Below are 27,318 nucleotides of genomic sequence, written 5' to 3' on the forward strand. Positions count from 1 at the left end.
GCAGGATGGTGCTGTGTATGGCGGCAGAAGCTAGAGGCACTCGTGGCTTAGTCTCCCTGTGTTTCAGACCGAGCAATATAAGCGGCTGGAATTTTTTATTTTAATGAGTGCAATGTGTTATGCTGCTGAGGGTTTATTACTACTTTAACCAGGGCCGTCTTTAATATTGATTGGACCCAGGGCAAATATTTTCTTGGGCCCTCCTAAATCCACTTATAACCTATTTGCAGACAGTGCGGGCTCAAGGGGCAGCTGCTTTGGGTCCCACAACAATGACTGGCCCCAGGGCAGCTGCCCCTTTTGCCCTGTGTTAAAGACGGCCCTGACTTTAACTGTGATCCTAACCCTAGATTTAACCTTTCCTCAACCCCTAATATAATTTAATGATACAAATTAACCAGTGTGTTGCTAAATGAGCATAAAAAATATATGAAAATTATGATGCAAGAATATTTTATATATATATATATATATATATATATATATATATATATATATATATATATATATATATATATATATATATATATATATTAGGGCTGCAACTAACGATTCATTTGCCTGTCAACTAATCTATCGATTATTTTTACGATTAGTCGACTAATCTAACGATTATTTTTATTTTTTTTTTCTGCTTAATTGAGTGTTTTTTTGATTAGCTAATTAATCCTGTAATTAATACAGACCACTCAGTAAGCCCCCCTCTAAGTACAGACCCCTCAGTAAGCCCCCCTCTAAGTACAGACCCCACAGTAAGCCCTCCCACCTAATACAGACCACTTAGTAAGCCCCCCCTCCCAGTGCAGACCCCTCAGTAAGCCCTCCCACCTAGTACAGACCACTTAGTAAGCCCCCCCCTCCCAGTGCAGACCCCTCAGTAAGCCCTCCCACCTAGTACAGACCCCTCAGTAAGCCCTCCCACCTAGTACAGACCACTTGGTAAGCCCCCCCTCCCAGTGCAGACCCCTCAGTAAGCCCTCCCACCTAGTACAGACCACTTAGTAAGCCCCCCCTCCCAGTACAGACCCCACAGTAAGCCCTCCCGCCTAGTACAGACCACTTAGTAAACCCCCTCTCCCAGTGCAAACCCCTCAGTAAGCCCTCCCACCTAGTACAGACCACTTAGTAAGCCCCCCTCCCAGTACAGACCCCACAGTAAGCCCTCCCACCTAGTACAGACCACTTAGTAAGCCCCCCCTCCCAGTGCAGACCCCTCAATAAGCCCTCCCACCTAGTACAGACCACTTAGTAAGCCCCCCCTTCCAGTTCAGACCCCACAGTAAGCCCTCCCACCTAGTACAGACCACTTAGTAAGCCCCCCTCCCAGTGCAGACCCCTCAATAAGCCCTCCCACCTAGTACAGTCTGTACTAGGTGGGAGGGCTTACTGAGGGGTCTGCACTGGAAGGGGGGGGCTTACTAGGTGGGAGGGCTTGCTGAGGGGTCTGTACTGGGAGGGGCTTACTAAGTGTTCTGTACTGTACAGACACTTAGTAAGCCCTCCTCCCAGTACAGACTCCCCAGTAAGCCCTCCCACCTAGTACAGACCATTACAAGCCGCCACAGTACAGTACAAGCCGGTGTAGCGCCGCACATGTGACATCTCTAAGTAGCTAAGTGATCGGGGAGGATGGCGAATATGTTGCGGCAGAAGCTGTGGCGGAGTACGGGGGTGCTGGAGACGGTCAGCGCTCACCTCTTGTCTCGACATCGGTGTGGACGGAGCCCAGGGGGGGGGGGGATTTCACCCGGCCGGCAATGCTTCAAGCGGCGCTGCGGCTGGCCAGGGGCGTGTGACATCACGTGTTGACGCGTCAACACCTTTCACGCACGTCAACGATTTCTTGTAGTCGACGTGTCGTGGCAGTCCTAATATATATACATACATGCATACATACACTGGACATTCCTCAGAGATTTTGGTCCATATTGATATGATAGCATCATGCAATTACTGCAGATTTGTCCGGCTGCAAATTTCCTGTTCCACCACATCCACAACAGACCTTAATATTGCTGGCAGTGGTTTAATTTTACATTCAGCTGTCAGCCGGCAAGTCATCCGTTAAAAAGGATGCTGCAGCTGGCCTGTTGGCGTGCTCCTTAACAACCAGCTATTCACTGGTAATTAAGGATTCCAGCTCCTTAACAAAAACGCTATAATTTCCCATCGTTGGTGTCAGTGGGAAGAATAGTGCCCCATTGTGTGTGTCCGTGGGGAAGAATAGTGCCCCGTCGTTGGTGTCCATGGGGAATAATAGTGCCCCATCGTTGGTGTCAGTGGGAAGAATAGTGCCCCATTGTGTGTGTCAGTGGGAAGAATAGTGCCCCATTGTGTGTGTCAGTGGGAAGAATAGTGCCCCAGTGTTGGTGCCAGTGGTAAGAATAGTGCCCCATTGTTGGTGTCAGTGGGAAGAATAGTGCCCCATGGTTGGTGTCCGTGGGAAGAATAGTGCCCCATCGTTGGTGTCAGTGGGAGGAATAGTGCCCCATCGTTGGTGTCCGTGGGAAGAATAGTGCCCCATCGTTGGTGTCCGTGGGAAGAATAGTGCCCCATGGTTGGTGTCCGTGGGAAGAATAGTGCCCCATCGTTGGTGTCAGTGAGAGGAATAGTGCCCCATCGTTGGTGTCAGTGGGAAGAATAGTGCCCCATGGTTGGTGTCCGTGAGAAGAATAGTGCCCCATGGTTGGTGTCCGTGAGAAGAATAGTGCCCCATGGTTGGTGTCCGTGGGAAGAATAGTGCCCCATCGTTGGTGTCAGTGAGAGGAATAGTGCCCCATCGTTGGTGTCAGTGGGAAGAATAGTGCCCCATGGTTGGTGTCCGTGAGAAGAATAGTGCCCCATGGTTGGTGTCCGTGAGAAGAATAGTGCCCCATGGTTGGTGTCCGTGGGAAGAATAGTGCCCCATGGTTGGTGTCCGTGGGAAGAATTGTGCCCCATCGTTGGTGTCCGTGGGAAGAATAGTGCCCCATCGTTGGTGTCCGTGGGAAGAATTGTGCCCCATCGTTGGGTGCCAGTGGGAAGAATAGTGCCCCATCGTTGGGTGTCAGTGGGAAGAATAGTGCCCCATTGTTGGTGTCAGTGGGAAGAATAGTGCCCCATCGTTGTGTCCGTGGGGGAAATGGTGCCCTGTTGATGTTCGTGGGAGGAATAGTATCCTGTATCAGTGGGAGGAATAGTGCCTCAAGGGCCGAATAAAGGCAAGCAAGTTTAGAGACCACTGCACTAGACCATCAGATTTTTAGGCTTCCATAACTATCTAAATGTTTTTGTGTAGCTCTGTGCAAGAGTGTCTGCTATCCAAGTATGGACATGTTTACTTTAAAGGGTAAGTTCATCTTTTCAAAAACAATTGTAAAATAAGACCTTACCTCCCGTACCCCCCAGCTTCACCCCATGGGTGACCGTTTTAATTGTCCATGCAAGCCGATGCAGCAGTCCTTGGGTATGGAAACCACACTGTTCTTCCTCTTCTTGCCCTAGGAATGCCAGAGACTGGCACTGAGTGGTCAGTACGTCATGCTGACGCTGACCAATCAGAACTGCTGTAATGTGTCCAAGCAACCATAGAGAAGGTTAGTTCTCTTTTTTTTTTTTTTTTTTTATTTTGTCTGAAACGGTGAACAAACCCTTTAATCCTAAAGGCTTTGTAAACCTGTGTATGCCATGTACAACAAAACCTCTTCACCAATGGTTAGATCTAGCTCTGTATCTCAGATCACCCTCTAATCTCTTTTTACTTGCTTTTGAAGTGTCAGTTCTGGGTTTGAAAAAAGTTTTTATTTCACACTTTGCTTATTATACTGCATAGATCTTCTTTGAAGACATGCCAAATACACTGAGTTCATTGCATGCAATTTTAATGGCCATTTGCATAGTTTCTCACTGTGGACCCTGCAGTTTACACATGCTAGGACCCAATGCCAACTCTATCTATAGTACCCTAATGAACACAAGTGTGATCACTTCCTGGGGGCAACAAATACTTCTAGAGCCTATACAAAAATAACTGAACTAGATGCATGTAATTAATATATATTTTCACTGCGTTGTCTTACTAAATTCAATTTGTCAGAAGGGTGAAGATGGACTATACAGTATTAATAACACCGTCCTATAGGGAGGAAATCTACAATTATAAATAAATCACACAATATGGGATTTTATGCGAGATGTCAAATTTAATAGAATTTTGCATCAGTGTGAATTAAGCTTGCAACATTTTTCTCTTGTGTTGACACGTGTAATTAAATCCGGATACCCAGTTGTTTTTTTTTTTTTTTTTTTTTTTTTTAGCTCTGGAAATTAGTTTTCCACTCTGCAAGGAACCTTTTTTGAAGAGGTGCACAGAATTATATTATTACTTTTACTACCTCTGTTTTATTATTACCCAGATAAGGTCCTGGGCTATAGCATATTTATTGCTGTCGCAGATAAACTGCAGACACGAGGCCAGCTCGAGATTTCACAAATGGATGTGCTACAACATACATATATTTGTCAACTCCCCAGAGCATCACAAATGGCCGAAAGATATGTCGTTATCAGGCAAGTGATACAAGGAATAAATAGTAGGAATACAGAAGCTTTGTTAGAGTCCGCAGAGGATTTAGTACTGCTCATAAGCTTTATTCCCAGTTGCGTTTTTTGTTTAGCCTTGCTATGTGGTGACATTTGAGTCTGCATCATGTAAAAAAGCTAAGTCAATTGAGGTTTGAAGTGCAGTCTAATTTCTGTTCTCTTCAAGCCTACTGATGGCAAACAATCTTGTGGGATGATTGAAGCCTTTGCAGCTTTAGATTGTCTCGGCTGTGGAATTGTAAAAGTCAGCTCTTAGTGTTGACCGCTAAAAAAAAAGGTGCAGGTGTCTCTTCTTGAATGGCCGTGTTTGCGGACATTTTTAACGATGCCGTCTCCTGCAGGCTGGAATTCCTTGTATGCTTGGGATTTTTAATAGGTGCTTCATTATCATAACTATTTTAATTATAGGAAAATATTTGCCGCACACGAAAAATACCATATGCCCGTCTGCTGCAGTATTTTAGCTAGCACAAGCACAACTGTAAGTGCTTTTTAATTGCTCAGCCACTTTATTATTCATTTGCATTGCTGAATATATTTTTTTTATCTTTCAAAGACAAATATTCATGAATTGTTTTGTGTGAAAGTATAAAGCATCAAATAAAAAAAAGTCAGTACATTTCATCAGTAAACCTGGAGTATCTGCTGTTGATCTCTAGAATGCCAAAAAATGCAACTTTTTTTTTTTTTTTTTTTTTTTCCCTTTTTCTATAAAATTATTATGCTTTTCTGTCTGTGTCTACTGAATAAATACATAGTAAGTTGATTTTTTTTTCACACTTGACAGAGGTTCTCCTTTTTCTTGGTGTCAAATGTAAAAAAAAAAGAAGCAAAGCCCAATTATATGTGTTATATTTATATTTTCTGCTACACTAAGCACTTTTTGTGAAATACAAAAGGCTTTCTCACTGTAAAAATAAACTGGTATTGAGTGCCATGGCATATGCTGAAGAAGCAAAGGGCACAGTGCATGTAAGGTTTGTAAGAAAGCTGGCACAAAGTACACACCTCAAGGCAAATGGTTGTGTGGCATAGTAGTATGTACATAACCGTAATCTATTTTCCATCTCTGCTTACAAATTAGGTGCTCTTAGCTGATGGATATATTTTACACCTGGCTGTTCTCCACCAGAGTTGGTATGGTATGGCTTTGAACAAATAATAGAAGTAAATACAGTTTATTCTTACAAATATTAAGGAGCGGTCATCCAAAATTATTTCATTATGAGAAGAGGATATGGAGCAGGATTTGACTTAAACTAATTTTTGGTTTTGTAGTTTTGCTATCAGCAGGCTCCTGAACCCTGTTTCTTCTCATCTCACCACTCTGTACATTTAAATAATTCCTTGTCAAAGTGCCGGAGACCCCATTTTAAAATGCTGGAGTGATTGACCTGTTTTTCTGGAGTGCCATTTATAAATACACATAGAGAGCCAGGGTGCCCATGAACGGTGGTGATCTGAGACCATGTATAGAGCTGTTTGGGATGGCTCTGTACCTTGTGATTGGGGATAAGCTCAGGCATGTTTGGATTCTAAATAGCATATAACAGAAAAGTTTTTGCTTATGGATGGATGGAATCCCACACATGAGTATGGTGGGGGACCACATCCCTTAATGCATATATAGAGAGAAACAATCCCTAAAGCGGTAGCAAACTTTTTTTTTTTTAGATTTTACCTACTGATAAGGCTTACCTGTAGGTACAGTGAATATCTCCTAAACTTATGGTGTATAGAAGATATTCACATTGGATGTAGCTTATGACCTCACTTATGCATGCTCTCTGAAGGTCCGGCATACCGTGCTGGATCATAAGAGCTCAGTGCCAAAGCTGAGGGCTGCCGTGGGCATGTGCAACAGTGACACCATTGCGGTCCCAGCCGTTCACACAGCCAGAGACCTTGCAAACCTGGAATAAGGACCCGGGGAACATGGAAGCCCTGTCAGTGGTGACAGCGTGCCACTGAACGGCTTCCATCTAAGGTAAGTATTTCATAAGGTGCTAGTATGGGACGCATATTAACACATTATGCCATTGCCTTGCAGGGGATTTTTTTATTTTATTTTTTTACATGCAGCTGTTTACTACCGCTTTAAAGAACAAATAAATTCTTGGCGCACCAAAGAATCACACAACATTAGGATTAAATAAAAAAATGTATTAATCTTTGATAGTAAATAATCAAAGCCAAGACATTTAAAATCCTAACATCATATAATCAGCCTTCATTTAACAATAGATAAACTCTCTATTTAGTATAGTATAAGGCCTCCTGCACATGGGAGTAAAAAACGCCACATTTGTTACTTATATGAAATGAGATGCATTGTTGTCTATGGAACAATGCGCACAGCTGAGTAGAGATGAGTAATACAGCGATGAGAACAGAAACGTAAAAAAAAAAAAAAAAAAAAAAAATAGAAAATGTTACATTTGAGTGCAGTAATTTTCTCGCATACATGTGTTTACTGGTCTATAAGCATTTTTACGCAAATATAAATGAGTATATTGCAACACTGGCAAAGAAGAAGCATTTTATTCGTCTATACACTTACTCATCTTGCACTCCTATACTCAACATTGCTCAGGTCTTTACACACAGTTCTTTGCTCAGGAACTTGAAAGTCTCTGATTAAAAACATCAGTAAATTATGACGGCCGTGTGAAGCCCAAGGGATATACAGAACTGGCATTATGAGTGCCCTACTGAGTAGCTAGAGTGAGTATCTATAGTTCCTCCACATGTGTCACAGAAAGTGCTGCTTCCTCAGGAGGATGGAGGAGTCCCAGCAATCATTCTATACACTGTATCTTTACAAAGGTAGATGTTAGCAATATGTAGTGACAAAACCGTGTAAAAAATTAAAATAATAATGTATACATTTTATAACGGGGCTTGACTCACTAAAAAATCAGCTAAAATCAAAGTGTAGAAGCTCAAACGCGTAAGTGTCATTATTCCTGGGCTAGTGTAGGAGCGCATATAAATCGGACCCTAGAAAATGGACAATAAACAAACTAGTGATTGACCGATTATCGGCAAAGCCGATATGCACTTTGCCCGATATCTGAATCGACCTTTTGATTTACCGATATTGCCGATATTTCAGGAAAGTGCTTGTACCGGGGTGATGCCTGCAGCTAGAGGCATCACCCGGTACCGGTGTCCATAGCCAACGGTCGGCTGTCTTGTAATGACAACTGATGCGGCTGAGAAGCCGCTCGGCTGTCATTCCAAGGAGCGTCCCCCCCTCCCGCTGCTAGCCACGGCTTGCCCGATTCTCCTGTCCCACCGGGAGACCCGGGCACCCTACCTTCACCGCCGCCGTCTGACCGGGTCTCCATCTGCACCACCGTCGTCTGACCGGGTCTTCATTTCTTTAAATTCGGTGCTGCCGAGTACCCGGAAGTGATGTCAACAGCCAAACTTGGCGTTTTGAATGCTTTTAAGTGCAGAGGAGGGGTTTGGGGTCTTTTAGACCCCTAGAACCCTCCACCACAGTACCTGTAGACATTACAAAAAAAAAGCATACCGGCCGATACGGATATCAGATGACCAAAATGTCAGTATCGGCGGTAAAAAAACGATATCGGTCGATCAATAAAACAAACCATGAAAAAACAAAGATCTATCATTGGAAGTGAAAGTAACAAGGCAGAGCATAAAGTGTAATACCCTCCAACAGAGGATAGCCAGTGAAGTGGGAAGCCACCTGTATAGACAATATGAGATTGATTTACTAAAATTGGAGAGTGCAAAATCAGGTTCAGTCCTGCATAGAAACCAATCCACTTCCATTTTTTTCAAAGTTTAATTGAACAAGCTGACATTAGAAGCTGATTGGTTACCATGCACAGCCGCACCAGATTTTGTACTCTAGTTTTAGTAAATCAACCATGTGTCCATTCAAACCCTGTGTCCATTACAGATAGATTTAAGCTTATTATACGCTATGAGAAAATCAGACAGATGATCCTCAGATTTTCTTTATATAAATGCTCCGATTTTCCACGAAAGTACGTATCCTGATGTAACCCAAAATTATATTAGGCTTAACAAACAATTAACCTTTGCAGTGTGGGCGCCCCACTAAAAGATACTTTTTCTTTTTTTCTGACTGGAATAGGGTTTTAAGGTGAGAAAGAAAGAGCAATAATGCAAAGGCATGAGGAAATACTAGTAAATATTAAGCCATCTTTCTCAATATTCCCTTTCTGTCTCTGGCATCAGTGCTTACAATGTTAGATAATATTTCTTATTTTGTAGTCGTCTAACAGCTGAATCATTTCTAATTATAGTCATAGTAATCCCACAGCACCCAAACAGTTTGCAATTCCAGGCTTTATTGTAGAATTTTACCGTTACCTTGCAGAGACTTTTAATACATTCCAGAAAGGAAAAGCCTGCTAGAGTGATTTGTGTCTCGGGTCCTGAAAAGGTTGGGTCAGAAGACTGAGCATTCATTTGGGCTGATTTTTTATTTTCACTTTGTGTGACTTTTATGAGTATTCTCAAAACATGTGAGAAGCAACTGTACTTGACTAGAGATGTAAAATTTCGGGAAATTTTGAAGCCATGAGAAAAAAAAGTTTTTTTCCTTCTTTTTTTTTTTTTTTTTTTGAAAAATGGAAATATTTAGGATATATAGTATTAAAAAAAATCTCCATAGGCGACGCTTTAAACATTTTTAACGGTTACCAGTTAAGAACTACAGAGGAGGTCTTTTGCTAGAGTTATTGCTCTCGCTCTAATTATCGCGGCAATACCTAACATGTGTGATTTGAACACTGTTTACATTTGCGGGCGCGACTTATGTATTCATTTTCTTTTGTGTACTAGCACCTTCAGGATAGGGGCGCTTTCAATTTTATTTATTTTCTTCTATTTATTTATTTTCACTGTCTCTTTAAAAAAAAAAAATCTGATCACTTTTATTGCTGTCACAAGGAATTTGATGACTCATGACACATGAGTTGTGACAGTATTAGGCAGTGATAGGTGCGCCTTATCGAGGGATTTGGGGTCTAAAAGAGCCCAAATCCCTCCTTTAGCACTTAAAAGTAGTCAAAACGCCTAAAGTGGCATTTTTAAATAGTGTAATTTTTTTTTAAAAATAAATGCCATTGGCAGCCGAGTAAACCAGAAGTGACGTTGCTTCCTGGTTACTATATCAGAGACCCGGTCAAAGCCGAATCTGGCACACAGCCGACGGACACGGGCAGAGCGGCAGGAGGGGGGCATCCCCTCCCGCTCCTTATGGTAACGAGCGAGCGGGTGCTGAGCCACACCTTGTAGCATTTGGAAAATAATATTTATTCTCAGATAATGTGCAAATTGCAGCTTTGCTCTCAGCAGAGATTGCACTGTGAAAATGTTTCCAAACTCAAGATGTGGGTCTCCTCATTTTACTGAGAGGAGGGAATGAAAAACCAATTTACTGAGCAGACTATAGATAAACGCTATGCTGTGATGGTGGAGAATATTAATAGGAATAATTTAAATGCTATAAAGATAAACTAACTTGTCAGACAAATTTACCCTCTTACCTGTCAAAGTCTGAGAGGACAGAGACTTTCATCCACTGTATCCCAACAATCACCCAACTCTAGGAGGTACAGTTTGCCCAACTGTTGGCAAACTAAACTGGAGCCTTTCCCCAGGCAGTTACCCCTAGTGGAAGAATTGCATATTTCTCTTGTTTGAGAACTGCATTAAGAAGTAAAGTGTTACTTGAACTGTATTTTAGGATTTGCTTGTCTTCAGTTGAGAGAACTTAGAATACTTTAAGACTTTACTTAAATTCTCAGAAATCTTTCATTAAGGCCTTCATGTTCTAAAGTTTGACTATAATGTCATGTACAGTTAGGTCCATATATATTTGGACACAAGCACAATTTTCATACTTTTGGCTCTGTATGCCACCAGAATAAAATTGAAAAGGAAACAATCCAATTAATTTGAATTACAGACTTTCAGCTTTAATTCAAGGGGTTGAACATAAATATCAAGTACAAATTTTAGGAACTGCAACCATTTTTATACACAGTCCTCCCATTTTTATGGGCTCAAATGTAATTGGACAAATGAATTTAATCCTAAATAAAATTGTATTTTTTAATATTTTGTTTAGAATCCTTTACTGGCAATGACTGCCTAAAGTCTGGAATCCATGGACATCGCCAAAGACTGGATATCCACCTTTCTGATGCTTTGCCAGGCTCTAATTGCAGCTGTCTTCAGTTCTTTGTTTGCGAGTCTTTCTGTCTTTATTTTCACCTTCAGCAAGTTAAATGCTTGCTCAATTGGGTTGAAATCAGGTGATTGACCATTGCAGAATATTCCACTCCTTTTTCTTCAAAGGCTCCTGGGTTGCTTTTACAGTGTGTTTTGAATCATTGTCCATCTGTACTGTGAAGCGCCGTCCAATCAACTTTGCTGCATTTGGCTGAATTTGGGCTGACAGTATATTCTAAGACTGCCAAATTAATTCAGCTGCTTCTGTCTTCTGTCACATCTTCAATAAACACCAATGACCCAGTGCCACTGGAAGCCATGCATGCCCATGCCATCACACTGCCTTCACCATGTTTTACAGAGGACGTTGTGTACTTTGGTTCATGAGCTGTTCCAAGCCTTCTCCACACTTTTTTTCTTCCTGTCATTCTGGTACAGGTTAATCTTAGTTTCATCCATCCAAAGAATGCTTTTCCAGAACTGGTCTGGCTTTTTTAGATGTTTTTTTGGCAAAGTCTAATCTGGCTTTTCTATTCTTCAGGCTTATGAATGGTTTGCACCTTTGTGATGAACCCTCTATATTTGCTCTCGTGATATCTTCTCTTGATTGTAGACTTTGACAATGATACGCCCACCTCCTGGAGAGTGTCCTTCACTTGTCTGGATGTGAATGGGTTTTTCATTACTATAGAGAGGATCATGCGATCATCCACCACTGTTGTCTTCCGTGGACGTCCAGGCCTTTTTATGTTGCTGAGCTCACCAGTACATACTTTTCTTTCATCAGAACTGTTGATTTGGCCACTCTTTATGTTGCTGCTATCTTTCTGATGGATTTGTTTTGTTTGGCTTGTGGTAGCCGTGCAGCCCTATTACCTGCCCACCAAATGTACAAAGGTGGGGAGGTTAATTTTTTTGTGATGACACAAAGCTTTGTGGCTATGGTATGTGTATAAAACCTTACAGCTGTCTTTTGTAGCCTTCTGGCCCGTACTCACGATCCAAAGATCGGACGAAAAATACCATTTTGGAAGTGATCATACAATAATCTGATTGTTAGTACAGAGCTTTTGAGAGCTGATCACGACAGTTCATCTGATATTCTCCAATCAGACGAGCACGAAAATGTTTATTTTATGATAACAAAACGTATGATTTTCGTTTTAATCAGTACAGTTGCCGTTCAAAAATTCAATGCGAATACACTACAACACATTACATCACTTTTGATTTTTATTTTTATTTATTTTGTCATATGAGAATTTTCGTAACTTTAGTAAACTCTTCGTTTTTGATATGTGACTAGCATACAAATTCAAACGGACGATTTGTCCGATTTTTGGATTGTTTGTATGGGCCATAAGGGGGAAGTGGTAGGAAAAAAAAAATCAGCTCCGCTGCCTATTTTTACCTGATCAATCTCACCGTGTGTTTGTTTTTTTCTGAAGAAATAGCTGTTTGTGTCAATGTGCAAATGAATGTAAATGGGAATGATTTCATAATTATTAATCAGCTAATGCACTTGCGGGGTGTCAGGGCTGGACTTCAAAACCGCTCTCTTCTCCGTGCTCAAGGCTGCTCAGGTGTCTGATAATTACCAGCCACTCATTGTTTCCACAATGACTCCCCTGGTTACCATCATCTGCCTCATTAGTCCAGCCTACAGCCAGCCCCTTTTTGCTATTTAAACTGCCTTGCTCATTCCCTCCGTGCCTTCGCCTGATCTTTGGCTTTTGACGTTTGCTCCTGGCTTCCTGATCCCAACTCATCTGATTACCTGTTTTGGCTTCCTAACCCTGGCTTCTGTTTTTGGCTACATTCCTGATCTGTAGTATTTTTTTCTATTACATTAAAGGTGAGATTTCTTTTTTCTGTCTCTGCCTGGTCCCTGACACAGGGTTCTAGTGAGGAAAGTGGCAGGGTCTGCATCCCTTTAGATGTAATTTCTCTTTGGGAATGTCTCACCAAAAGTTCATTTTTATTTCAGGGGATATCCAAAATCTGACTTGTACCTTAGTGCAGACTTCTGGGAAAAGCAGTAAGCCAATCACACAAACAGGAAATGACTTTTCTGGGGGGCGTTCTGTACACCATCTGTGTACAGAACCCCTCCAGGTAGTCATATTGTATTGCATTTTACAAGAAATTACTGCATTGCAGAGGTCATTTTTAAAATTTAATTACAATATGACTTGTGTTGCAATTGTATATGCTTTATTATTTATTTTTTTTTCTTGTTAATTTTTTTCCCCTGTAAAAATGGAGTTAGCCTTTTCAATTTCACCTTTTTAATAAGTAGTTTGTGGTCATTGGCCCTTTATAGCTTTCTGCTTTTTTTTTTTGTATGTATAGCCGTATTCTGTACAACTTAGGTTTTCAATTTCTGCTTCACTTCATATTTAACTTTTTTCTTTTTAAAACCTTCCCTAGCTCCCTGAGAAGCAAAAAACATGGCTTAATCTGGAGAAGTTGTCAACTTCTGCAGGACGTTGTAATGGAAGATTTTCCTGCTGAAATCTTTCTTCAAAGACCAAAGATTGTAAAGGTTAGTCAGACAGTGACTGGGTAATTCTGCTTATGACATTTTCAAACATGCTAGGGTTTTCCGGAAATTTCAAACATGCCAGGATTTTCTGATTATTCTACCAAGAATAGAGAACTGAGAGGTTAATGCTTTACTTGTGAGATTCGTATATTTTTAGATGCTGTTTGGCTAAAGAACTTATTACTTTGAATTATGATATCTTTATTTTTCACAGCTGAAATAAATGATTGCCCATCACTAAAAATAATTGTTCATTGCCCTTACTTTATTGGAGCCTTACTATAAGGAATGTCAGACTTAAATAAAACCAAGAGCCGACAAAACTCCTTAATAGGCTGCATTAGGTCTGTTGAGGATCAGACCTACTCCGCTACAAAAATATTACAGTGCTTCGGTATTTAACATAATAGTAACTTACAGTATTATATCCCTAGGCAAGGAACCAGAATATATTTTCTAAAGTATTAAACTGCAACATTTTGTAAGGAACCATAACCTTTTATAAGTTTTTGAACTGGTTGGGGCCTCATTCATTTTAAATTCTTAAATTGAATAAAAGCTAACAAGTGCCAGGGCATCTCCCTACAGTCCTTGAAGTGCCCTGTCCATCGGCACAGCTTTAGTCTATTCCACTCTATCCCATGGTTGATATTCTATCTAGGTTAATGTCATTTTCTTTCCCAACTTTTACTAAGTGCTGGTTTGTGAGTTTTTTCCCCAAGTATAGGCTCATTAGCCCTATGCTACCCCCTCCAGCCTGCAAGACTAGCATTTTAATTTTGAGATATTTCCCTTCTAAATTGGTACATTTCCACGTCTCGAGAATTGCAGCTCTTTCCTGTCTTAACCTTCCACGCAGTTGTTATATACTGGGGGATTCCTAAGGCCATCTGTAGACTTTATAGTGGTGGTGATGTGTTTTTATTTTTATTCTTTTTATTTTTGGTAGGCAACAGAACATTTAAAGGTCATGGACACTGTGTAGAGCACAACATGAAACCTACATAGCTATAAGGCATGTCCGATATGTATGGTATCAGACAATTTGTCCACACAAAAGCCATAATATGGAAAAACAGCAAAGAGTATGGCTATGGAAGAAGTAATAGTATTCTAAATCATCTGCAGGTTGGACAAACAATAAAACCCCACTTAAAATCGATTTTTTAATATTGCAAAAAAAAAAAAAAAAAGAAGGTAAAAGGAGAGAATGGGAAAGAAGACGAGCGAAAAAAGGGCCGGAGGATGGGTGCTCCCAACCCCATGAGGGGTCTTCCATTGAGAGGCCCTTAAAAGGCTGCAGAAAACGGAAATTGGAGCCAATAGAACCACGTCTTATGGAAGCGCTCTTCCTGATGGTGCAATTACAAGGCGAGGTCCTCTATACTCTGGATCTCATTAACTGTATTTATCCATTGAGTAATAGAGGGGGTCAGGGAGGGGTGACTTCCAATTGGAGGAAACACATACATTTGCTGCATTTCGGAGGGGGATTGTTGAAGATTGTTTTGTATTTCCGCTTTAAAAAAGTATTTAAATGCAAAAGGCAGGCTGCTGGGTCGCCAATTAACTTTTGATCAGTCAAGTCATGTATCAGGGTAAAAACTCTGGACCATAAAGGGTGGATCCCTGGACACGTCCAAAATATTTGAAATAGGGAGCCCTCTTCATTTCCCCATCTCCAACAGTTGGAAGATGCCTCTGGGAACATTTTGTGTAACTTGGTAGGGACCGAATACCATCTGGTTAACCGACTGTATCCAGCATCTTGCAGTCTGGATGAAAGAAAATATAATCCCGTTGCTCTTGGGGTATTTTATGTTTTTTAATTGGGGAAACAATTCCACAAGTATCTCCTGTTCTTTGATAACCTTGCTGCTTTGGTTCTCTTCTGCTACTAGGCTATATTATTACATATTTTCACTACCTACCCAATCGGTCAATTGCTAGGGGTTACCTTGAGTACGGGCAGGCCTCCGGACATGTGTTTATTGGAGTCTTGATTTTCCCTGTGTGCTAAGGCTTTGTGTAGGAAATTAAAAAGTTGGTAACTGTATAGAAGACTGAAGGAAGGAAGTTGAAAAGTTTATTCTCGCAAAGTAAAATGCCTCTCCCTTTTGGTGTCTGTTTTATGTTATGCTACTCAATTAATAGTATCTGTCTTCACATATGTATTCAACAGCTTATAAAGCATTCTCATACTGGCCCTATATATTTCCGTTAACACTTTTTTCAAACCCAGATAGTACAATGTAAACTTAGTAGTGATAATACTGTGCTGCAGTGTGCAGAGTGTTGAGCTGTGGGAGGGACTCAACAGGCCCCACCCACTACAGGCAGCCTGCAGAAAATTGGGGCAGAGACCAGACCAGTCACCCTGCACAATGAGAGAGAGCAGCAGTGACCGGCCTTTATTACAGGAAGCTCCAGCACAGAGGTAAATGTGCACACTGGATTAATGCACAGACCTGGTAGAAATACACAAGGAATACCACAATTCAAGTAGGAATACGCATGTCTCTTGTATTTCTGCACTAAACGCTTATCCTGGAGTTCATCTTTAACCACTTGCCGACCGCCCCACGCAGATTCATTGCGGCAGGGCGGCTCGGCTGCACGTAATCACGTAGATCTACGAGATTATGTGCACGCTATCTCGGCGGCACGTCCACGAGATTAGACACAGCGGGAGCCAGACCGCGGGAGGAGCGGGCTTGATCGCCGCAGGCCTCCCGCATTCTTCGTGGCAACTGACAGGAAAGCCGCCTGACTATATAAACAAAGCAGGCAGCTCTCCTGTCAGACAGGCACAGTCAGATTTGTGTGTTTCAGCTAAGCTGAAACATGGCTCTGTGTGCCTTTCACAGAGCCCTCCCCCCCCCACAGATAGCAAGCACATTTAGGCTTACATTGAACCCCTTGATCACCCCCAGTATCAACCCCTTTCCTGCCAGTGCCATTTATACAGTAACAGTGCATATTATTTAGCACTGATTACTGTATTAATGTTACTGGTCCCCAAAAAGTGTCACTTCGTGTCAGATTTGTCTGCCGCAATGTCGCAGTCCTGCTAAAAACCGCTTATCGCAGCAATTAATAATAAAAACAAAAAATAAAAAGTCCAAAAATCTATCCCGTAGTTTGTAAACGCTATAACTTTTGTGCAAACCAATTATTTTTGTTACCAAAAATTTGTAGCAGAATACAAATTGGCCTAAACTGATTAAAAAAAAAAAAAGTTGATTTTTAAAAAAAAAAAAAATTTGGGAATGTTTTATAGCCGAAAGTAAAAAATAGTTTTTTTTTTTTTTTTTCAAAATTGTCGCTCTTTTTTTGTTTATAGCGCAAAATCTAAAAACTGTAGAGGTAATCAAATACCACCAAAAGAAATTCTATTTGTGGGAAAAAAAGGACATCAATTGTATTTGGGTACATCGTCGCACGACTGCACAATTGTTAGTTAAAGTAATGCAGTGCCGAATCGCAAAAAATGGCCTGGTCATTAAGGGAGTAAAACCTTCCAGAGCTGAAGTAGTTAAGTAAAATTCTAGCTTCATCCTAACCACTCTTAAAATTGTCCCCCCAACCCCCCCCCTTCCTAACACTGCTATGCTGACTGACCTGTGTAAGAAAGATGCGTATACATGCTTATTTTCAGGAGGCGCTGGTCCAGTCACATGATCTTCCTTGTGTCAGCCAACTGTGCTATAGGAGAGAGGAGGGAGTGCTGACAACGGATGGGCCATTTGACTGGACACAAGCGGCCTGAAAATATGTACATTTATGCATCTTTCTTACACAAGTAAGAGGGGACAGTTTTAAAGTGTCACTAAACCCACATTATAAAAACTATCATTAAATGGTGTATTGTACGCTGTTCATACTCACTCAGCCACTATGAGATTAATTTTCTCTATTCTGCAAAAAAACCTGGTTGATCCTGCTGTTCTCTATCTTCACATTTCAGTAAGTTTCTGCTGAGCTCTTCTGCCCTGTCACATCTGAGAAGCCCATGTAACTACAGAGTCACACGTGTGGGCGTATATACGGTGGTAAATGACAGCCCATTCCCTCCCTGCCACCTCCTCCATGCCCACTAACCAGCTAATCACAATGGGGGTGGACTATGTCATGTAGAATAATGATGGCTTCACCTCCCTCTTATTCTAAGACACAGGCTAGAGGGATGTGACACAGCCTTTGACTGGCAGAAATCCGTCCACACCATGTAAATTCCACAAAATAATAAAAATTGAATTCCAAATATATAGAAAAATGAGCCGAACAGCGGCAGATGCTCTTAAAATATCCTCATCTTTATTCAAAAACCACAGAACACAACTGCTAAGATCAGTTGACGCGTTTTGGCCATAACTACATTTAGACACAAAACTTTAAAATATATAGTGGCTCTACATATTACAGACTCCACCCATTCATTGTTTTAATTGGTTGTAGGCCATTGACGAGAGACAAAATCAATTGTAGTATGTGTTAGGGAGACCCATGTATGTGCCACTAATGTTAACAAATTACACAATGATAGTATACACAGTGAAAAATCAAAAATAAAAAGTTAATAAACGTAGTTACAAAAGAACAGGAAAGATACTGGAGAGAGACAATTTAATGTAGGTGCAGATCTAGATCCCATCTCGGGTTTAACCCCTGAGGTGATCTAGAATTGAGTCTGAAAACTTCACCATGCCTCTCTTCCCTGTCGCCTCCTCTAGGTGAGTAAGACAGCCATTCTGGTCCTCTAAAATGAAATGAGGAAAGGTCACCCTGATGACATTCCCTAAAGTGACGCGTTGCATTGGAAATATTTTTAACATTTAAATTATGTGTGTCATAATAGTGTTCCCCTATTCGGGTTCTCAAGAGACGTGTGGTGTAGCCGACATATTGTAGGTCGCATGATATACAGATAATCAGATGAACTACAAAATTTGTGCAACAGTTGACATATTTTTGTATGGTAAACTCTTCACCCATAGCCATGGCAACAAAAGTTTTACCTGGCACATTCAAATAACAGTACCTACAAGTCTTAATATTCCAAGGATAGTTCCTAGGGTATGCCAGCCAGGTGGGTTGGCATTGTTTAGATGAGAAAATGCTAGGTGATAAAGTATTTTCTAATATGTGTGTGCTCTTCGAATGGAAAAGCGGCAACCTGCTTGCAATATTCCATTTAAGCCAGGCATGTCCAACCTGCGGCCCAGAACCGCAGGCAATGCAGCCCACTGCCCCCTGACAATTTTTTTTTTGCTGGGGAGGAAGGTAGTTGAGTCAGGGGCACGGCCACAGAGGCAGCCTCGGAGGGGATCGTCCACTAGTTGTGTTAAATTAGTGCTGGGGGGGGGGGGGGGTGGCGGCCCGGGAGAGCGGGAGAGGCGCGGCGGCGTTTTATTACTTTATAACTAATAGTATATATTTTATATTCGGCCCGAGAGAATTTCTGTACACTCAATGTGGCCCAGAGAAGCCAAAAGGTTGGACACCCATGATTTAAACCTTTGTCTGTATAGGAAAATTCCTTTTTAATAATTTAGTTTTGATGATATTATTGAGAAAATGTAGTTATAAAGGTTATACATTGTTTCTGATAGTATGCGGTTTACTAATATTACCTTTTCTATTCCTTGGCGTGTCTACTAGCAATTCCTCTCTATTCATAAATTACCACATTGTTACCACGTTTTCTCAAGAATATCATCAAATAACTAAAATAATAAAAAGGAATTTGCCTATACTTTATAGAGACAAAGGTTTAAATTGGATATTGCAAGCCGGCTGTCGCTTTTCCAGTCAAAAAGCTCCCAAATTAGGAAATTTCACTAGAATAGAGCAGCCATATTAAAAAGGGAACACGCAAAGAAGCACTCACGCTCAGGCGCACCTCCTTGTGTGAGCGAGCCCTCCCGCTGGTGTGCCAGGGGATTGTGCGCAATTCTAAAGGGTGCCGTGGCTTCAAAAACACTGCTTTAGCCTATGTGCAGCTGTTTGGACTGTATGAAATGAGTTTGCAGAGGTATCCGTGCATACATGCTCCATACAGATTGTTCCCTGCCAGGATTGAATGCCTTTACCAAGAGTTGCAAGGCAAGAGGTTAACAACTTGGCTTTCTACACTTGATTCCTCCGATTTGCCTTGTAATTGTACACTTATTTTATTTTTTGTTCCATATTTATTTTCTCAGCTTGACATATGTTTCCTTTATTTAACTAAGCATTGCTTTATGTCAGTCTGCAAGCATTAAATTATTCTGTTAAATGTCTGTGAATGTGCATGTCAAATAGTTGTCTTTAGCTCTGTGTCAAATGTATTATGCATTTAGAGCCTTCTGTCTTTACTGGGCCTTGCATGTGAAAAAGATGAGCAGCGGCACTTGGCATTCCAGGCTGCATCCTGTCTGCACCACTTAAGTACCCTGTTGAGAAGCAGATTGAACTTTCACAGGGATCCAGGGTTTTTAAGCACTAAACAGGGTAAGTATTATCTCTTCAGGTTTGTTCTGTTTTTATGTGAATTTGAAACCTGTGGAAATTGAATAATGAATATGCTGACGGAATAGTTACATTTATGTCTGGAAGTAATTCAATTCATAATGGTCTATTAGGCCTTTTACATACAGTCTTTAGTAGGGATAGACCGATTATCGGCAAGGCCGATATGCACTTTCCCCGATATTTTGGTATCGGCCCCGGAACTGGCCGCTATTGCCAATATATTTGTGACGTCATTCTGCCTTCTTAGGCCGCCTCCGTCACCTTGGACAGCCTCGTCTGGATTTGGGACTAGTCTCGCGGGAAAGTATCACAGCCATACACCCACCCACAGCAGCCAGGTGCCAGCCAGCCAGCCACACAAATCCACAGGCCCTGTACCAGCCAGGCACAGGCACTGTACCTGCAAGCCAGCCAGCCACCCACAGGCACTGTACCAGCCAGCCAGCCACCCACAGGCACTGTACCAGCCAGCCAGCCACCCACAGGCCCTGTGCCAGCCAGCCACCCACAGACAGGGTGCCAGATAGCCAGCCACCCACAGATAGGGTGCCAGACAGCCAGCCACCCACAGACAGGGTGCCAGACAGCCAGCCACCCACAGACAGGGTGCCAGACAGCCAGCCGCCCACAGACAGGGTGCCAGACAGCCAGCCGCCCACAGACAGGGTGCCAGACAGCCAGCCGCCCACAGACAGGGTGCCAGACAGCCAGCCGCCCACAGACAGGGTGCCAGACAGCCAGCCGCCCACAGACAGGGTGCCAGACAGCCAGCCGCCCACGGGCCCTGTACCAGCCAGCTGCCCACGGGCCCTGTACCAGCCAGCCACCCACAGGCCCTGTACCAGCCAGCCACCCACCACAAGGTGCCAGCAAGCCAGTCATTAATCATTAAACAAAAATTAACATGTTCAGTACCAGATTTGTGTCAAAAATTGTCTTTATTTTTCAAAACTTCAAATGTACAAAATATCGGCCCATATCGGCCGATACCGATACGTTGTGACCAAAATATCGCTATCGGTTTCGGCCCTGAAAAAACAATATCGGTCAATCCCTAGTCTTTAGTATGTGAGCGAGCGATGGGTACAGCGGGCTTTTACAAAGTTTGTGCAAACCTTTCAGCAAATTTCAGGCACCTTTAGCTGAAGGCCTTAAAACGGGCTTAGAGAAGAATGTCACCTTATTTAGCTAAAATGTTATTTCTAGTTCCTGATAATTGTTCCTGTATGTAAAAAAAAAAAAACATAAAACACATGCCGTGGGTCTCCGCCAAGTCTATGATATCTGGCAGATGCTCATGTCGGGTCCACTCATGCACAGGATATTGGGCTCAATTCACTAAACCATATCTCGTGAGGTAATTGAATCGCGTTACACATTTTTTTCCAATTATCTCACGAGATGCTGAAAATGTCCATTCACTATCACCTTATGAGGTATTTACCTCCAAAAAGCAAAAATACTTGGTAAACCCTCATAAATCGGCATTAAGTAAATTCACTAAAGGAAATAAATAAGTGCAAATAAGTAGTGGTGCAAGCATAAATTATAGAAGGAATGTAAAAATAGAATAGCACATTTGGAATAGTCTCTACCTTTTTGGATGAGTTTCTCAACAGTAATGCAAAAATGAAAAGCCAAAATATGGAAAAACAGAGGAACACTGGGGTGGATTTACTTAACCACTTTACCACCGGAGGATTTTCCTGCTAAAAGACCAGGGGTTATTTTGCGATTTTTTTACTGCGTGACTTTAACGGACAATCGCGCGGTCGTGCGACGCTGTACCTAAACGAATTTCACGTCCTTTTTTTCCCACAAACAGAGCTTTCTTTTGGTGGTATTTGATCACCTGTGCGATTTTTTGATCACGCGCTATAAACAAAAAAAGAGCGTAATTTTTGCAAAAACAACAATATTTTTCACTTTTTTTTATATGAAATTCCCCCAAAAAAAAATGTAAAAATCAAAATTTTTTAAAATTTTCGGCCAATTTGTTTTACGCTACCTATGTTTGGTAAAAAAAATCGCAAAAAGCGTATTTTTATTGGTTTGCGCAAAAGTTATCGCGTTTACTAACAAAGGGAAAGATTTTTGTCATTTTTGGTGTTTTTTTTTTTAACGAGTAATGGCGGCGATCTGCGATTTTTTTGCGGTACTGCGACATTGCGGCGGACAGATCGGACCCTTGACTGACATTTTTGACACTTTTGGGGGTACCAGTGACATTACTGCAGTAATCAGTGCTATACATATGCACTGTTACTGCAAAAATGACACTGGCAGGGAAGGGGTTAACAGTATTGGACAGGGAGGGGTTAAGTGTGTCCTAGGGGCGTGATTCTAACTGTGCAGGGACAGGTCTACTAGTGTAAAAACAAAGATCAACAGTTCTACATAGTAGAACTGTTTGATCTTCACTTTTACACAGGGAGAACTGACAGGTGGCTTGTTTACACAAGCCGCTCTGTCTTTCTCCCGTTGTACCGGCGATCGTAGTGTGACCGGCGGACATCGGGTCCGCCAGTCACACTCCCGCACTCCTCCGTGAACGAGCCGAGGCGGGCGCGCGCCTCAGCGGGCGCGCGCCCGCCCGCTATTGGCTCTGGAAGGAGTGACAGGCGAGCGACGTAGACCTACGTCACTCTGCCTGGCCGGGGCCGACTGCCGCAGTAAATATACTGTGCGCAGTCGGCAAGCGGTTAAAGTAAAACTACAGGCAAGACTTTTATTTAATTTTTGGATAGAGAGGAGATGGATTGGAACTCCTGTCAGGTTTTTATCACTGTCTGTGCCCCCATTAGGGAGATTCACCCTCTCTATTTGTCCCGTTTACTGTTATCATTGAAAGTAAAGGTAACATTTTTTTTACAAATTTTGGGTTGTCCCCAGAAAAGTAATAGAGGGGAAATCTTCCAATGGGGACACTAGTTCTGGTAGTCCCCAAGGGATTCTTTTAATTTGTAGGGACTTCCTCTCGCTTCCTGTTTTGGCTGTGGGACAGGAAGTGATGGGAAATCTCCCCAATGACCAGGTTGTATTTTTCATTGGTGGAAGAAGGGTATTTATCTATGTGTGTCATTCAATATTTGACATTTATAAAGATACATTATATTTACCTAATTTAACTTGGTTGGTATTGATACACCATGTGTGACCTGTGAAAGCAGCTTCCCTTTGACTGGTATTCTAGTCACCTTTATTATTTTGTATTAATACATATCCTGCAGGGATCATAGTGGCTTAGTGAGTTAGCATATTTCTACAGTATAAACCTCTTTCTTAGCAATAAAAACTGACAGTGGTTCTAATCCCTCTCCACTGTATCCATCTCACTGACTATCTCGCCATGAGAAAATACCAATTTGTTTAATTAGATAAATACCTCACATTTTGATGAAATAACTCCTGCTTTATTAAACTAGGGTTTGTTTGTGAATTGCAGAAAAAAAAAAAAAAAATAGAATAACACTATGCGCTATTTATCTCCGGTTTTAACCGCTTGCCGACCTCCGCACGACTATTTACTGCGGCAGTCAGCCCCGTACAGGCAAAATGACGTAGGGCTACATCGCTCGCCTAGGAGCCTCTAGGGGGCGAGCGCGCGCCGCCGGAGGTGTGCTCCCGCCCCCGCTCCCGCTCGTTCACTAACATCCCTGCGCTAGTGAGCGGCGGCTCCGATGTCCGCCGGTCAATCGCGATCTCCCGCTGGAGAGGGAGAAAGGCAGGCGGCTAATGTAAACAAAGCCGCCTGTCATTCTCCCTGATGTAACTGAAGAGATCATATGATCCTGCTATGTAGCATCGTATGTCTCTGTGGTTACATAACAAGCCACGCCCCCCACAGTTATAATCACGCCCCTAGGGATACATTTAACCCACTGATCACCAATAAAGTTAACCCCTTCCCTGCCAGTGTCATTTTTACAGTAACATTACATATTTATAGCACTGATTACCGTAGTAATGTCACAAAAGTGTAAAAAATGTCAGTCAAGGGTCCGATCTGTTCGCCGCAATGTTGCAGTCCCGCAAAAAAAAAAAAAACGCAGATCGCCGCCATTACTAGTAAAAAAAAAAAAAAAAACAATAAAAATGACAAAAATCTTTCCCGTAGTTTGTAGACGCAATAACTTTTGCTCAAACCAATCAAAATACGCTTATTGTGATTTTTTTTTTTTTTTTACCAAACATGTAGCAGAAAACAAATTGGCCTAAAATGTTAAAAAATTTAGATTTTTTACATTTTTTTTTTTTTGGGAATTTCATATAAAAAAATGTGAAAAATATTGTTATTTTTTCAAAATTGTCGCTCTTTTTTTGTTTATAGCGCAAATAGTAAAAATCACACAAGTGATCAAATACCACCAAAAGAAAGCTCTGTTTGTGGGGAAAAAAAGGATGTCAATTTCATTTGGGTACAGCGGCACACGACTGCGCAATCGTCTGTTAAAGTCAGGCAGTGCCGAATCGCAAAATAGGCCCTGGTCTTTGAGCAGGAAAATCCTCTGGGGCTTAAGTGGTTAAATAGGAAAATACTTCATGAATTGAGCCCATTGTTCCAGAATTGCAGAGTGACAACTTCTCCATGCATGTAAAGACTGCAACACTTCTCTGCCAGCACCCAGAGACTGGCAGAAATATTTAGCAGTCTGCACATGTGCAGGGGCTATTTGTCTGTGCTTAAGCCTTCATGTACAAAGCTTTAAAACGCATTTTTATCAGTTTTGGTCATAACTTTCTAATCCCCTTGCTGGTAATGCCTAACCCCACCCAAATTGTTTTTTTTTTTTTTTTAGAATTGGGTAGAGAAGGGTAGAAAAATAGGTGGTACAGTAGTTGTCACCTGTACAGGAAGGCACTGACTATAATAAAACTTTTTCAGAATTTTCAACCATTTACTAAACAGTTTTTTTTCTTTGCCGGTGCCAACTCTGGAGAGATTTCCTATCAATTTCTCTCATAACAGGAAGTAACGAGAAATCCTCCCAACAGGGACACAGACAACAATAAAAAAAACATCAGAGGCTCAAACCCTTCCTCACTCTATTTAAAATAAAATAAAAGGTTTAGCTTGAGTGGAGCTCTAGCTAGAAAGTCATTCTAGGTTGTAAAATGTTTCTAATTTCTGCTGAATTGGTTAGTTTTTATAAAAGTAACTTGTAGTGGTAAATCCAGAGATGTGACATCACATGCACAGCCCTTATAAAATGTATTCTAGGGCAGATAGAGGATGTAGTGAAACAGGCATTTTTTTTTTATACATCCACTTTGTTTCCAGTCTAAGTATGATTGATAAAGCAAATATATTAAAGGTACCTATAATGCTGGCCATGGATAGATTACAATTTGTCTGGTTCAGCATGGACCAGCTGAATTTGGATCCAGGTGTGGCTGTGTTTGCTGGACAAAAGTTGAGATAACGATTTGGCCTGTTTGAATTTTTTTTTTTTAGCTGCAGCTAAAGGGGCTGCTGCCCCTTATCAGTGTATTTTCACAGTGGGGAGTCCCAGCCATCCAAATACAATGTCTCTGTGGGTCAGATTCCTCTATCCACCTTAATTGTTGTGGAAGGGGGAAAAAAAAAGAATGATCCATCTATGGCCTGCTTAAATGACTGAGAGGATCAGTCTATCCAAGGCTGATATTAAGTTTTGTGGATGTTTGGAGGATGAATTCCAATTTCCTATCCCTCTCTGAGGTGCAATTATCAGATGCTTCTTGAGGTTGCACCCGGGTTCTTTAAATCTCTTTAGATTTTGTTGCAGTGTCCCATTGTCTTTCTTTTTGAGTGCAAAATACTGTGTATAAATACCCTAATGTAATACACAAAATTCTGTCTTCATATTTGCTTCTTATAAGGCCTCATGCACACTTGAGTTAAAAAAAACACAGATTTTACAGGCGTTTGAGTTTTTCTCTGCCTCTAAACACCCCTCCCTGTTGGCCTATGTATCCATGCACGCTAGGAGTTTACAGGAGTTTGGAGGCAGGAAAAAAACCCATCAAATCATGTCCGGCGTAGGAGCTTTTTGGCATAAAACACACCTAATGCACCTAAGCGCTTGGCACATTTAGCACTTTTATTCATTTCACTGGCATGAACAAATCCAATATTCTGGCCAATTAAATAAAGGGCCAAGCTCTTGACGTTCCAAAGCACGCCTAAACGCGTTTGTAAATACGAGGCTTAGGTGCATTTTTGAAACTGCTTTTCTCCTACTTTGAAAGCCCCAGTGTGCATGAGGCCTAGTAATTTTACAACCTGAGAAGTCCAGCACTGTGTCTGTGTAACATGATTTCAGACATTGGAAACTGGAGTAAAGCCCGTACACACGCACAGATTGTTGGCCATAAATTGTTGGCCAACGTCCGATCGGCCGATTGTAGGCTTGTTAGTATGATGCTTCCGACAACCAACTGCGAATTTTCAGCCGAAAAAAATCTGGTGTGCATACTATAAAATTTTTGTTGGCCAACAACAGAACGGCCGATTGTTCCTCAGTCAGTACAGATTTCGGCAGACAAAAATCAGATGAGCAAGACTGGGCATGCTCAGAGAAGGAAAAACACACGGAAAGTAAACCAGAACATGACATCACTTCTGAAGTTGGTTTTTGTTGGCCAACACAAGTCCAGTGCAAGTCTAGAGCACATTTCAACCAACAAACAACACTGGACAAAAGTTGGCCGATCAGTTGGCCAACAATCTGTGCGTGTGTACGGGGCTTTAATTAGTATCAAGCAGGTTGTTCCTGGGTGCTTGCATGTAGCTATATATTAGGATGCAGGGCTGTAGAGCGTAAAATCTGCCTTTTTGGCTCCTTGGAGCTACAGCTGCAATTTATTTAATCTATTAGCATGTATTGCACGATACGTTGAGAGGGACGGTTACCTGTGTACACACATAACCGCCATCACATGCATTTTATAGGCATATTTTTCAAAACATAAAATTGTATGCCCTAAAGTGCAGCCATGTGCATGATCCCTATCTGTAACTGAAAGAGGTGAGGACTCAGTTTGCATTACAGTAGAGGTAGGAGAATGTCAAGGCTTCGCAGAATACCTAGTGTTTTCACAGGCTTATGACTTTGCTTCTGTATTGCAGCTGTATAAATTAGAAAAATTGTAGACTAAACGCTAATGAATGTTGCATTTGCATTTTCTTGGACCTTTGGTATTTTAACAAATTACTTTGAGTTCTAATATTTTTATGCTTTACAGAAGTGATTTCCCAGAATTCTTCTGTATCTTACTATACTCCAGCCACTCGTAATTCTCAGAACCCTTCTCCTGTTAATGAGCACCTTCGGCCTTCAGTTGTGGGACGCACAAGTCAGAGACTTAGAGGAGATGGACAAGATTGGGACGCTACATCTTCTAGGTTGGTGTTTCTTAAGCTTTCAGACTTGGTGGTATTTTTGGCTAAATACATT

The 27,318-nt window shown here is 41.6% G+C and overlaps 1 protein-coding gene across 1 annotated transcript in view; it reads left to right on the top strand.

The window, feature by feature from the left end:
• Nucleotides 1-27,318, top strand: part of RTTN (rotatin) — a 423,025-nt gene that overhangs the window by 47,632 nt on the left and 348,075 nt on the right. Inside the window, exons 7-9 of the mRNA XM_082257758.1 lie at nucleotides 13,252-13,366; nucleotides 19,708-19,858; nucleotides 27,107-27,266. Of these exons, the coding sequence (XP_082113884.1) occupies nucleotides 13,252-13,366; nucleotides 19,708-19,858; nucleotides 27,107-27,266 (426 nt within the window). The remainder of the gene's footprint in view (nucleotides 1-13,251; nucleotides 13,367-19,707; nucleotides 19,859-27,106; nucleotides 27,267-27,318) is intronic.

This window comes from Pelophylax lessonae (genome assembly GCF_965119305.1).
Source record: "Pelophylax lessonae genome assembly, chromosome: 5".
NCBI lineage: Eukaryota > Metazoa > Chordata > Amphibia > Anura > Ranidae > Pelophylax > Pelophylax lessonae.